Source organism: Mercenaria mercenaria, chromosome 13 (assembly GCF_021730395.1).
Source record: "Mercenaria mercenaria strain notata chromosome 13, MADL_Memer_1, whole genome shotgun sequence".
Classification (NCBI taxonomy): Eukaryota; Metazoa; Mollusca; class Bivalvia; order Venerida; family Veneridae; genus Mercenaria; species Mercenaria mercenaria.
The window spans coordinates 76,269,921-76,283,938 of record NC_069373.1 but is presented as its reverse complement, the minus strand read 5'-3'; the positions used below and the strand labels follow the sequence as shown (position 1 = coordinate 76,283,938).

At 35.3% G+C, this 14,018-nt stretch overlaps 1 protein-coding gene across 1 annotated transcript; it reads right to left on the bottom strand.

Moving 5' to 3' along the window:
* Nucleotides 1-5,799: 5,799 nt before the first annotated feature.
* Nucleotides 5,800-11,697, bottom strand: LOC123529626 (uncharacterized). Its single transcript, XM_045310024.2, has 6 exons — nucleotides 11,441-11,697; nucleotides 10,115-10,218; nucleotides 9,087-9,287; nucleotides 8,284-8,460; nucleotides 7,622-7,763; nucleotides 5,800-7,321 (listed from the first exon to the last, which is right to left on the bottom strand). Exons 1-6 carry the CDS (start codon nucleotides 11,593-11,595, stop codon nucleotides 7,195-7,197), a joined length of 906 nt encoding a protein of 301 aa, XP_045165959.2. The 5' UTR covers nucleotides 11,596-11,697; the 3' UTR covers nucleotides 5,800-7,194.
* Nucleotides 11,698-14,018: the final 2,321 nt, after the last annotated feature.

Below are 14,018 nucleotides of genomic sequence, written 5' to 3'. Positions count from 1 at the left end.
TCAAAAGCAAAGTACACTTTAATCACAAGCAAAGTATTGCATAACTGAATGAAAGTTACTCGAGCCGCGAATCGTTTCTGATATTCACTCTAATCACACATGCTTGTTGTGTATTTTTGCAGATATAAAACTTTCACAAGGACAAACAAAATGGTCGCGTAATGAGTCTGGACGTCTACAATAACGACAGTTTTAAGGATGAGCCACAAATCACAGTTTCCACAAGGAAACACCCAGTAAAATGTATGAATATAAGTCGTATTATAGTACCAATCTAGTCATTAGATAATTACATGTCGATCTTATCTTATCCTGTCTCCTCTCCTCTCCTCTCCCTCTCCCTCTCCCCCTCTCTCTCCCTATCCCCATCCTGTCCTGTCCTGTCCTGTCCTATCCTATCCTATCCTATCATCTATAAGTTATTTAGTAAAGGCCTCCGCGGCCGAGTGGTTAAGATTGCTGACTTCGATTCACTTGCCACTACCGTTCATGTACACGACCGCTCGCTCTGGATGTAGAATTCATAATGTAAGTAAGCTATCAAGTTGGCTTGCAGAAGGTCGCTGGCCCTACCCAGGTGCTCGTTTGTACAGGAAATAATGTCAGAGGGGAACCAGGGATTTCCCTTCACTATGAAAAGCGGGAAAGTCGCCTTATGACCTATAATTGTGTCGGTGTAACGTAAAACCAGATAGAAATGTTACTAAGCTGGCACATAATAGCCTATACATTAATACGTTATCATTAAATACGTGAGAACGTAAAGATTAATACGTGCGTTCGCAACACTGCAATATGGTTAATGCGTAGCGTACAAATGTTTTGTTATTACATGCATACGTTTTACTCATTAAACTTATAAATTGTAAATATATTAGTAAGTACGTGTACATGTATTAGCAATTACGTGCTCACTTTATAACTAATATGTTTGCTTGTTTGTTTTGGGTTTAACACCGTTTTAATATTTCAGTTAAGTAACGTAACGGCGGGAAGGAAGTTAACTTAACCGGTGTTCCTGGATTCTGTACCAGTACAAACCTGTTCTCCGCCAGAAACTGCCAAGTTCCCCACATGAATCAGGTGTGGAGGACGAATGATGTCAGATTCAATGTCTTTTATCAAATCGTCACGAAGAACGTAATCCCCGCCCGGATATCGAATTCGCGAAGCCGAGATCCGTATATCTGCGCTCTCCCTATCGAGCTAAGCGGGCGGGTTATACGTACACAGTTGTAAAATCCCTCTGTGGCACCATACATGTTGCTCCTATCTTAGCTAAAATAAACAGAAAGATTTGTAAAAATCCACCAGCAAGTAAAACTAAAATAAAAAAATATTAAAAAGTGTTAAATTTACATCAAAATCGTTCATGTTGAAAAATTCAGACCTTGTTAAGATGTTTTGAATATAATAATAAAAAACAGCACTAAGTTCTTTATATCAATACATACTACATCTGGTATCAGCGTTTATCTAAAGAAAACATCATGGGGAAAATGTGAAATAATTACACACTTTGAATCTTACTCTAAGAGTTCGTTATATTATCGGTTAGAGTGTGTAACATGACACTGATTGATTAAATAAATTTTGACCAATTTTGAGAAAACGGTCGCATAAAATTATTTTGAGATTGAAACAGGCATTACATTGGAATTTCTTTTGCTAATGTATAATATGAACATTATTCGAGGATAATAGCAATTTTTCTGTTTGCTCAATCATAGACGAATAAAAAATCACGAGTAATTCTCTACATCATCGCGTTCTCTCAATACAATAACAAATGTAATAAAAAGCCAGAACTGACGTACTATTCCGACGTTGTTGTATTTAGAGAATGCCATGATGTAGAAATTTACTTTGTCATTTTGGTAAAGGCATTAAAGCCGAAACGTTAATAAAACTTTGAACATTCAATACCACTTAGGGTAAAAACAGTGTCATAGACGAATAATTTTAAAATCTGTATGTATTAATTTATCTATGCGTTTACTTTTAGAATATCCGTACAATTTAATGCAATGACACAAATAAATGCAATCAATGTAATTATTAGAAAATGGAGGTATCACATAAAACATTAAGCTTCCAATCAATTAAAAACAATTTATTAATAGATATATGTAAATCTTAATGTTTTGGCATTTATTGTCCATGGCTTTTACAACTTAAAAGAATTGTCAAATAGTTTGTCATTCCGGACAATCGGAAATAATGACATGTAAGAATTCCGAAAAAATCGGAAATAATATAGAAAACGTTTGTAGTTTGTATACCTTCCGGAAAATCGGAAATATTATGCAATATGAATATTCATTCCGGAATTATCGGAAATAATGTATCAATGTTTGCTCCGAAAATTCGGAAACATGTTGAAAACAAACAAAAATTACACTCCGGATATCGGAAGTATAATATGTTATTCACATATACTATGAATTAAAAAACAGACAACGTGCTAGCAAATGCTCACAATAATATTATTTAGAGTTAATATCCGTGCTTCAATTTATCACTGTAGCAACATTATATAAAAACTTCCAGTCCGTAACAACCCGGAATGTCTTTCGAAGTGTCCAATGTGAACCAGGATCAGCAAAGGTTGTCCAAATAGCCATGACATTTAGAGTGTAACAAGTTTTTTCCTCATGTACATATCGTCAGTATGAAGCTGAAATTAGATATAAACAGAAGCAGAAGGAAGTATATATACAATGAGAGGGTGGGTGGGTTTACAAATAATTTTTTTCTTTCCTATGAATTTTGATGAATGATGTACCACAATTAAGAATCGAAAATGTACCTGAATTCGAAATGTTCCAGAAGTGACGGGTGCGGGGGGAAGGATAGATAATCGTTAATTGGTAAATTAAGGACGAAGGACTTGGCTCCCTTTCGAATAATATGCACCATAGAAATACTAAAGATTTCTATAATGCTACTTATTATATTATCTCACCCAGGTCGCACTTAGCGATACCGTAATCAATTGTCGTTGAGATGTTGTCACATTTTATCGTTGAGATATGACTTTGGTTGGAACGTACGTCTACCGAAGTTAAAATAGCCGAAAAAAATCTAATGGTCATAACTCTTAAGTGATAAGCAACTTACAGTATGATAAATCACTGTAAACAGGATCTTATTTTTCAGAGTCATAAGGGATGTGCAATTGATATAGAACGTTAGCCTTATATTTGTTTCCTCTTATCCTCACGAGAATGTCAAAGACCATAAAACAAATGGAATAGAAATATTTTGTTTCATGAAATTAAGTAAATCATGTAATAATCGGAAAGTTATGGTTCCCGATCTCCGCTGGGGCAAATAAACTGGAAACGTACAACTATGTTTAGAACCAGTAAATCGTAGAATGAGAATTTGTTTTGTTTCTTGGGAAAACTGGACATTATTCTATGACCAGACCAGTTCTATGAATGGTCTGATTCCTTAGTTAACAAAAAAATAAAGAATTTTACTGTGCTCTAAATCAATCAGGAACTACCGCATGTACATTTATACTGTATTAGAGTGGTCAATATTTCTCTTGCAAAGAATGCAGAAGAACATTTATGTATCAATGTATAAAAATCACTTTTGTCAAAGAAGCACTAGAGAACATACAAATGTGCAATTCCCAAGAGGGATTATATCTCCTAATAATGCCCTTTTATACGATAGGCTCTTTTTGGATATTTGAAATTATTATGAAACCATAAGGTTGTCTAAGAAGTTTGAAGGAGTAAGTCGATCGGAGCAATTTAGTTTCTTTATTACTGCTTTTATTTCTCTGTCTCGAGTTCACCGATGGCTATATTGACGGTGTGTTCAATATTTGTCAAGCAAAACTTATTTCATTGACCGTGATATTGTTTCCCTCAGTAATCTAGAGCGAATCAAAATCAAATGGCTTCTCAAGAATGAAAACTATACTATTACAGCCTATTTCACAACCTATTCAAGATATGGTTACAAACAAAAATAGACGAATAATCTTCTTATTCTAGACACGAAACATATTCATAAAATCCAATGTATGTTGTTATTGCTTTGGAAACCAGACATTTGTAATAATAGCAGACTTGGTAAATATTTATCACGTTCTAAACGATCCTAGAGAAGCACATAACACAAACAATAAAAATAATTGGTAAACATTGAGTACGTTCTATAAGTTTTACTGAAGTCACAGGTCTGATGTCACATAGTATTGTTTGGTCCGTCCTCTCCGTAACATGGGTTTCCTTTGCTTTTCTTTATATATACGATAATACAATTGATTATATTCATCATTCAAACGAACTCCGACAGTGGAAATAGGAACATTTTTAAAAAATTTAAAATATTTCGATCAGTTTGGAATTTATCGTCAAGAAACAATCTTGATGGTGTATTGTATTTTAGATACGTTTGACGCAAAAGCAAAGTAAAACTTCAATATTGACATCATATGTGAATGCATTGTTACAAATCTTTCAGAATATCTATAGTTAGCATGAGACTAGTAAGTCCATAAAAATATATAGCAAACATTTCGAAAGTGTTTTGCTCGAGTTCTACAAAGGCAATAAATTATTACTTCATTTGCCTTACCATTGACAATAATATCTTAAAAACTACCACAACTGAAAGCTTTAAAATGATGTGTAGTATATTTCCTGATCTTACAAAATAAAACCGGAATTAGTTACAGATAAGGTGAATCTAATAGTAAGTCCATTCAATTTCAAGTTCTTATCCAGGGGAAGCAACATTAAAAACAGTTAAAAAAAATTCATTCATGTATTATGTCCCTTCGCAACAAGACACAACTATGGTGGCTCTGCACGTTTGATAAACCGGAAGTAATGTCGTAACGTCATTTAGAATAATGTCAGCAAACTCCAACACAGTGTTACTTCCCCTTATCGGTACCGTAGATTCCTGCGCGGAGATTGTAAAGCCAGGAGTAGGAATACGAAAATGAAAATCGTTTTATGAATTGATGACAACCCATGAGTAAAATTACTCAAACGGCAACGTAAGTACCTTTTTAAAGATAAAATACGATATTTAAACTACTGATATGTTAAATAAAATTTTAAAAAATGTCTTAAAATCAGCGGATAAAAAAACAAGCCTACGGACCTATACATTTTATTGCACCGTAGTATAGTACATATGTTTATCTTCGGACGTGAGAAGTTTCATTAAAATCGACATTAATGAAAACAAATATTCTCTAGAATGTTATCAAATTGTGATTTTCTCATAAAAACTTGTGCGGGGTCCAAATTTTACAAATCAGCCCAGCAAAAAATCAAACACACGACCCTACCTTTTTTATTTGCCGAATTTTCTACGAAACATAGAATGCAACAAAACGAAGCATGTTATGTCACGTTGGCGTGCGCGCCATTGACAAAGATTTCGTTTTTGCGAGGGCGAAGACGAACTTTATTCGCACTAACAAGCAAAAACATCAAGCACACGCACCATTAACAAAGATTTCAATTTTGGCTCGCGCCATCGCGACACAACAATGCATTTTATTTCGTCTTGTCGTGTGTCCCTCACCTCTTCCAGCCCATATCAACCTCGACCTGATAACATTGATATCAAAAAAGACAGTAGCCTGTTATTCTATATTTATTTATTTTTATAAAACTATAATGAAAAGAGATTAATAAGTTAGCATATGAAGCTGTGAAAAATATTAAATTCTGAAAACTGTAATCTTTCGTGGACCTATTTAGAATACACACTTACTCACTGCGATAAACTGACTAACACTGCACATGTTGAATAACACTGTTTTGCTTTTTTTTTGCAAAGTTATACCCCTTTTTCGACTTAGCAATTTTGGTTAAGTTTTTAATGTAGGTTTGTATCTCAGTAACTACTAACGGGAATCGATCAAAACTTCAAACATTTGTCCACTGTGATGACCTGACATGCATTGTACCGGCTCCATAACTCTGATTTTTTTTTACAAAATAATGTCCCTTTTCCGACTTTGATACTCATTCAGTTGAAAAAAGCAGTTGAACAGTCGAGCGTTGCTGTTCTTCGACAACTCTTGCTAGTCTTATTAGGTGTAGAAAATACGGTTGCCTTGGCGATACAGAAACTGATTGTAAAACAGTTGCAGACATGAAGCTTATCAGTCAGACAATCTGTTTTTCAATACCAGCATAATATACTAAATAATATTTCAATGGTTTTCAGTTGTGCATGGTTAGTTCAGTCGATATGATGATTCCACATAGCTGATGAAATGTTTTGTATGTGAATCGTAGCTTCTTTTAAAAAAAGTTTGGATATTTTAAATAAACATTGCATGAATAACTTTTATTCCAGGCGGAAGGCCTAGTATTTCCATTGATTGTATGTTATTATAATTGAGCCGTGCCATGGGAAAACCAACATAGTGGCTTTGCGACCAGCATGGATCATGACCAGCCTGCGCAACCGCGCAGTCTGATCAGGATCCATGCTGTTCGCTAACAGTTTCTCTAATAGCAATAGGCTTTGAAAGCGAACAGCATGGATCCTGACCAGACTGCGCGGATGCGCAGGCTGGTCTGGATCCATGCTGGTCGCAAAGCCACTATGTTGGTTTTCTCATGGCACGGCTCAAATGAAGGACTCAGTCTGGTGTTTTTAATGAATTCATCACGTAAAGCTCTTTACGACTCATATTACCCTACTTTTATTAATATTTGAAATGAACTGGTGTATGCGTCGTGTAAGGATGAAATTACAGTCGAATCAAATTTGCGAAAGCAAGTAAAAACTTTAGTGTTACAGAAACTGCAGGCTTTTTCAACGACACATAAAACTGGTTCAATATAAACCGAAAAATCCCACAGCTGTATGAACAATATTGTCTTAACTACTGACCAGTAAGCCATTCAATAAGTGATTTAGTACATGACTTTAGAACTATTTTTTCATAGTTATTTCGTCAAGTTTTGACTTTAACCCAGTATAAGTAAGTGCTGATATTTAGACCATCCGTCCAATAGCGCAACTATAAACCGGTTAGTTTTATAAAAAGTCATATAATAAAAACTGTAACTAAACAGTTTACATGAGCAAATAGTTGATATTTTTGAAGCAGGTACACTAGTATATATAGAAAAGCGCGAAAAACAAAGAGTTCATATGCCACAAGGAAATGAACACATTCGGCTCTATGGAGGAGCTCTAGAAGACTCGGTTGTCGTACCATGGGTTCGGTCCCCATGCAGCCTGACCACCGTTGTAAGCATAATCGTCCACTGGCATCTCATTGTACCTCTCTACTCTTGATGGGTAATATTTCGGTTGTTCTCTGAAAAAAAATTATTCGTATAAAATCTTAAGTAAATCCAAAAGACCAGTGACAAAAACTAGAAGACCATACAATTACTTCATAAATTGTGGACCCGTAATGACAATCGGACATTTCCTTGAGATTTCGTATTCACGTCTATTCGACATTCTTCGGATGTAAACGAAGCGCATCTCCAACAACCGGAGAATGCCGGAATCACATACGGAAGAAACGTAAAGAATACCTTAAAAATATTCCCCATATACAGCTACCACTAATCTTAAAGCTCTGTCAGCTGCAATAGGAATTCAACACTACCTGTAGTAATACAACTGTCTTTCTGGTGGGTAGTACGGGTGTGGCCCGTAATAACGCTGGTCACGTGTGACAACTGTCGGTATTTTCGAAGACTCGTCCGTCCGTGTGTCCGACATCTTCTCTCTCCGCCCGCCACAGATACCTGTTTAACGATAAAATATTTCATTCATAAAAATTGCTCCTTAAGAAGCATTGAAATAAACGTATATAAGACATTTACTAAGAAAAACATTCTCAAAAACATTTAAATTCGATAACTGTGATGCAAGACACATAACAAAACGCGAAATGGCAGAAATCAGCCACCATACATAACTCCATAAAGCTTTGTTCGTTGTCAAATAAAAACAGCTGAATGTTTCTAGTCGACAGTGGACCCGAAATGACACTCGGCAATTTCCGTGGGATTACGTATTCTCGTTAGAGAAATCGGCATTCTTCGGACGTAAACATAGCTTAACGCGCACACATTCCGTGAAAAAAACGGAGAATGCCGGAACCGCTTACGGAGAATACGTACGGAGAATACGTAACCAGAAATCGACTTCTTTCAGGTGAGGAGAGCTCACAAAAAGTTGCATGTTCATTGTGGATATACATGAAGCAAGTCAAAACTGGTTTCTTCAGATTTGCACTTTTAAGTCTAAACATGTATAAACTACCTGTGATACACAGCAACATAAGTGCGGTGATTATCGCGAGGAAGGCACCGAGCGCAACAAGGACCACGGAGTAGGGAGTGTGTAGGGTCGAGTCGTGGAACAGATCATCATTTACGGTATCCTCTATCTCCAGGTGCATGTGGGCAACCATTCCAATAGGAATCCACGTCAACAGTCCTACATAAAAATGAAACACATCATGTAAAGTCTAGCCTTAAAACTAACCCTTAAACTAACCCTCATGGAAGAAAACAATGTGTTCGTGAAAACATCAGTTTTTGTGTGTGTTTGTTGCTAATGGAGAGCAGATCTATGCAATTACATTTCTGACGGAGAAGAATACCTGTAACGTATACAATAACCGAAATACAAAGAACTATTTTTTGAATCTCACTACTGTATTTATTCAATTTTGTCTGATTCAACGCCATACCGACACAATCATAGGTTATATGGTGACTTTCCAGCTTTTTACGACGAGGCAAAACTCCAGGTGCCAATTCAGCAACAATTTTAGTAATGGGCGGGCACCTGTGCAGAACCACCAACCTTCTGGAAGCCAGTTGGGTGGCTTCCTCGCATGAAATAATTCTACACTCCATGCGTGGTTTTGAACCCACAGAGATGTTGGGCAAGTAATTCGAAATCAAAGAACTTAACCACTCGGTCATAGAAAAACATGTATGTCATTTACGATAAAAATGAGATATATTGTAGATATATTGTATATATATTGTAATAAACGGATAATACTTTTGGCCCTTAATTAATTGCATCAGTAAAGATTTTTGACAAGGCTATACCTCCAACGATCCATAAAATGAACCCTGTTGTTGCTATGGCCCTGTAAACAAAGGTTTTCAGTATACAACACACGAGGCACAGCACGAGTACGAAGCCCACGGTACACAGGAAAATCACGAACACCATGATGACACGCCAAGCAACCCATTCCTCCGTGTTCGCCGTTAATACATCGATCCAGGTATAATGTGATGTGTATTCTAAGAAAAGAAACTGCTTTTCATGACATTCATTTTATTTCGCCGCCAATCAATATAAAAAAATAAACCCGTATACTAAAATATTACAAAACATTCTATCACGATCAGATTTGTTTTCCTGCTAGATATAGTGTGCAGCCTACTTTTCTGACCAATCAGAGCGAGGTTTTTTTTTTTAAAAAAAGTGGTTTCTTATTCCTTAAGACCAATGTGACTGTAGCAATAATTTTCGAAGAACAGCTCTACACACTGAATAGCGTCGACTGAATGCGCATGCGTACCAATAACCGCCCCTTCATCGTATTTCAAAGGAAGCCGACACATTTTTGTTAGTCAAAGGTAGGCGGAGAATCCGACACGACTGACTCTGCAATTCTGATTGGTCAAACGTTGCACACTATGTCAGATATTCATGAAGAGAATTATTCGAGAAAAAGAAACCTTGGCCGGTCGCTCCGCTACGCTCCGTTTCCCTCCCTATCGGTTTCTTTTTCACAAAGAATTCACTTCATAAACTCTACCTATAACAAAGAAAGCAGAAAAGTTTGTGTCATTATCGCAACAATGCAACAATTTCTTAAACATTTTAAACTAGAATAAAAATCAACTACACAAACTATATTTGAATGTTTTATATGAATGTTTTTTAATCATTTCAAACATTAAAGAAGTATTTCTACATTTGTTTTTCTATTATTATTATTATTATTATCATTATTATTATTATTATCACCATTATCATCATCATCGTCATCATTAGGGTTTCATAATAAGAATATTGATGAAAACTGAAAAGAAATCCAACAAAACATCAGGCAGAGACTTACGAACATACGCCATATCTTGAACACATTCTTGCGATTTTTCGCCAGCTCGGCATGTCTTACAGTCCTTCAGCTCTTGAGGACACAGAATGTCGTAAAATAATGACCTGTCAGATACAAAACAACATGTCATCACATAATGCTCTGTTTTCAACATATTCCTAACATATCTTAAAAATATTAATACCATGTTTGACGTCGTGGGAGTGAAATAAAGCCACTAAATTAATGTTTCAGCAGAAAAAAATGTGATAAAAAGAATATCATATTTGTGCATTTTCACATTGTAGATCTAGTTCCTAGAGGGTTATTGGGTCAAAGGTCAAGGTCACTGGGACCTGAACATTGAAAATTGTTTCCGCTCAATATCTGGACAAGTGTTTCACCTAGGACCTTAAAACTTCATAGGTATGTTGATCTTGATGTGTACATGACTCCTATATATTTCGGGGTCACTGGGTCAAAGGTCAAGGTCACAGGGACCTGAACATGGGAAATTGTTTCCGCTCAATATCTGGACAAGTATTTCATCTAGGACATTGAAACTTTATATACGTATGTTGGTCTTGATGTGTATATGACCCCTATTGATTTCGGAGTCAAAGGTCAAGGACACAGGGATATAAACATTGAAAATGGTGTTTTTCTTACTTTTATTTTTAACACCAATTTGTTTCTTTAATTTCATTTTCTACCTGTCCATTTCTTTTTTCCCCTTTTTTCCTTCAATAGTGCTTATTAATTGGGCGTTATTTATTGTATACCTTTATTAGAACTTTAACTTATTATCACCCAATCCAGAAAACCCGGTCAAAACGCCATCAGGCGTAAGCTGCTTGTCTTAATTAAATGCATTTTACAAGCATTCAGCTGGTTATTTATGATGTTTTCCTACGTACGTGCAATTGTTGTGTTATGCAATGCATTTGCGCTACACTCTCGTGATATTTCCAAAAAATATATACTTTTTCTATTTTTTTTCTCGCACTGGTACCAACACATTATTGCGGAATGGTCAAATTTACTATCCCCACTGTCGCCATAATCACATACTAATTTTTAAACGCCGTTCATTAACAGTAAATATTTTTTCATTAAATACCATATCCTGAAAAACCTAATTTACGTTGATATTTTTAATTATACTCAATAGCATTTAAAGAGTAGCACCGTATTTCTCCTTAACTCGCGCGGAATTGGTACATATTTCTCCATCTCCATAAAAGCTTATAACATGTAGCTAATTTTATCAACATAAACACTGAAAACTTAACAAGAAAACAAAATCAATAAATAAAAATCTAGAAAAAAAGAATGTGATTTCCTCACCTGTTCAGTGATGACACAGTGTATTCATTCTTGAACTCTGACTCCTGGAAAGTAACAACTAGCCAGCCCGGGGTCGCGAATCCAATCCATAAGAATATAAATGCTACAGTCGCCACGAGCATAAGTACTAGATGATAGCAAAATAAGGCATCCATTGTTAAATGCTTTGAAGAAGAACTTTTTCCGAACTTACATTGTTTACGAAGGATAAACGAAAAAATTGACTTGGCTTGGGTGTGCAAAATTTAGCAATAAGCAACTTTTTTTATTTACAAGGATGAATTATTTCAGTCTGTACAGGGGTGACCAAGTATAATTCTAATGTTTACAGGCAACTACCGTACCTCATACATCAGCCCCTGTTGCGAATCTAATTTACGCTTAAAACGTTTAATGTTACGGTCTAATGCACTGTTTTCGGGTGAATGCATATATTTGGATACACCCAAACTACTTTTATATATATTAACAAATTTGCTTCAGTGAATTGGAACGTTTTGTTAATGTTTGAATGTATAAAATGCACGCAAATGCTCGTTAATGATGTATCAGCATTAAAGTAAAACGTAATACTGTAATAATATTGAGAATGATACCATACATATAGAAATAGAATGACAATGCATAATTTACATATATTTAAGAACAGCTCAGTGCAGCGCAACATTATTTACCTTTATAACAAGCAGATATGTTTTTAAAAAGATGCAGGTTGTGACTTGACTGTTGTTACATATTATTCACATTCAACTTTAGGACGCAAACATATTCTCATTGATTAACAACATTTCGGAGAATCCGTACGCGCAAATGTTAAAAGCATCTCATGGTAAATTATCATTGACAGAACGTACTTAATAAAAGTGATCTTAGCGCACCTACAGCTCAAGATTATTGAGCAGTGTAAACTACGTGGCAATCGAGATGATTATACATTTTATTTATTTCTGAAATTACTCTGTTTTAAATATTTGCTTTTTTTTGCGTGTTAAATCATGCTTAAGTTTTACTAAAAGTCTTATTGAAAGATTTTTTTACAGATTTTATAAACTACCTCAACAGCAGTCTTTTAAGTGCCGTGCGGCGACTGTCTCCAGTGTTTTTGTATTATTTTGTTCTCAGTATAGATCAAGACTGAATACATCCACTTTTTACTATAATAGAATTTCGTTTAAGCTGGTGCTATGGGGCGTGAGGGGTGTTGCACTTTTTCTTTACCTTTCATGAACAGATTCGATCAAACTGAAGCTGCTATTATGTTGCTTGGTTGCGTTCTTTGCTTCCAAAGAATCTTTTTTCACAGGTTTTAATGTGAAATACCTAGTGTAGTAGTCTGATTGAAGAAATATGAAAATAGATGGCTAAAAGTCATAAAAAAAATCTCTCACATGTTCTAAAGATAGCAATCAGACAGAAAATTTCATTTTTTTAGATATTTATTCCTTGTTAAAATCGGAGTGATATAGTTGTGTCATTGTCGGTGTCCGTTTGTCAGTCGTTCTGCAGCCATAGCTGTATATACAAATGTCATATTGAATTAATATTTAGTAAAATTTGTACAGACTCATAGCTGCTTTTCTGCAAATTTGTTCTAACAACTTGTTAGAAGAGCCGAGTGTTAAATGAATTGGTATTCCCTTCGAAAACGACGTCACGGAAATTCATGGGCTGTATTTATGATTAATACAATTTCTATCATTATAATAATTATCTCCAAAACATGAACATATAAGAGAATGTTTGTCACTTTTAGCCATCTTTTTCATGCTATGCAATCAAAAAAAACTTTCAGTAAAACTTAAGCGTAACTAAACACCAAAAAAAGCAAAAACATTTGTATTGAAAATAAAGAGTAATTTCAAAATAAAACAAGATTTGTTTAAGCGTCTCGTCTGCCACGTAGTCTACACTATTCAATTTTTTTTAATGTTGGCCATGAAAACTGTTGTCGAATTGCAAATTCCTCTTTCAGTAAAATATATACAACTAATGAAGGTCGAGAGACAAGATACAACAGAGAAAAGAGGTCCAAATATCTCTAAATACAGTTTAAGAAAAATGGTAGTGAGTGAGTGAGTTGGATTTTACGGCGAATCGACATAAAGTGGTCATATATCGCCGAGAAGGAAAAATAGTAAGTTTTCTGATAACTTAAAGGCATTCAACGTCCCGAAATTTAATAAGCATTGGCTCCCGCTCTTGATCTTTGCGCCACCTCTGCAGCGCTGGCTCCTCCTCTTGGCTTCGAATCACATAGGTTATACAGTAATAAGAAATTCTGTTCAACAAGATCGTTACGATGACTTTGAAGTCTTTGATTTGTGTAAATTATGGCGAAATGTATAGGCACATGTCCACTTTTGGTTTGAACTGGTCCTAATTCACACTTTTCAAAAGTCCTCACATCAAGAAATGCCATCGCTCTACAAATCAACCTGCATACACAAAACGTATGATCATTTCTAAGTGGAACTACATTGTCCGTTTGCTGAAATAAGGTCTTAAATTTGTTAGAGAAAGTAAAAAACCAATTCAGCCTCCCTCTTTGTTTAATTTTAGTATAGTTCAAGTCATTAGC

Excerpts from the sequence above, each read along its gene's own strand:
- LOC123529626 (XM_045310024.2), bottom strand. The coding sequence starts at position 11,595 with ATGGATGCCTTATTTTGCTATCATCTAGTACTTATGCTCGTGGCGACT. Across the intron at positions 8,461-9,086 it reads CATTTTATGGATCGTTGGAG|GACTGTTGACGTGGATTCCT; the intron begins GTATAGCCTTGT and ends ATTTTTATGTAG. Across the intron at positions 7,322-7,621 it reads AGACAGTTGTATTACTACAG|AGAACAACCGAAATATTACC; the intron begins GTAGTGTTGAAT and ends ATTTTTTTTCAG.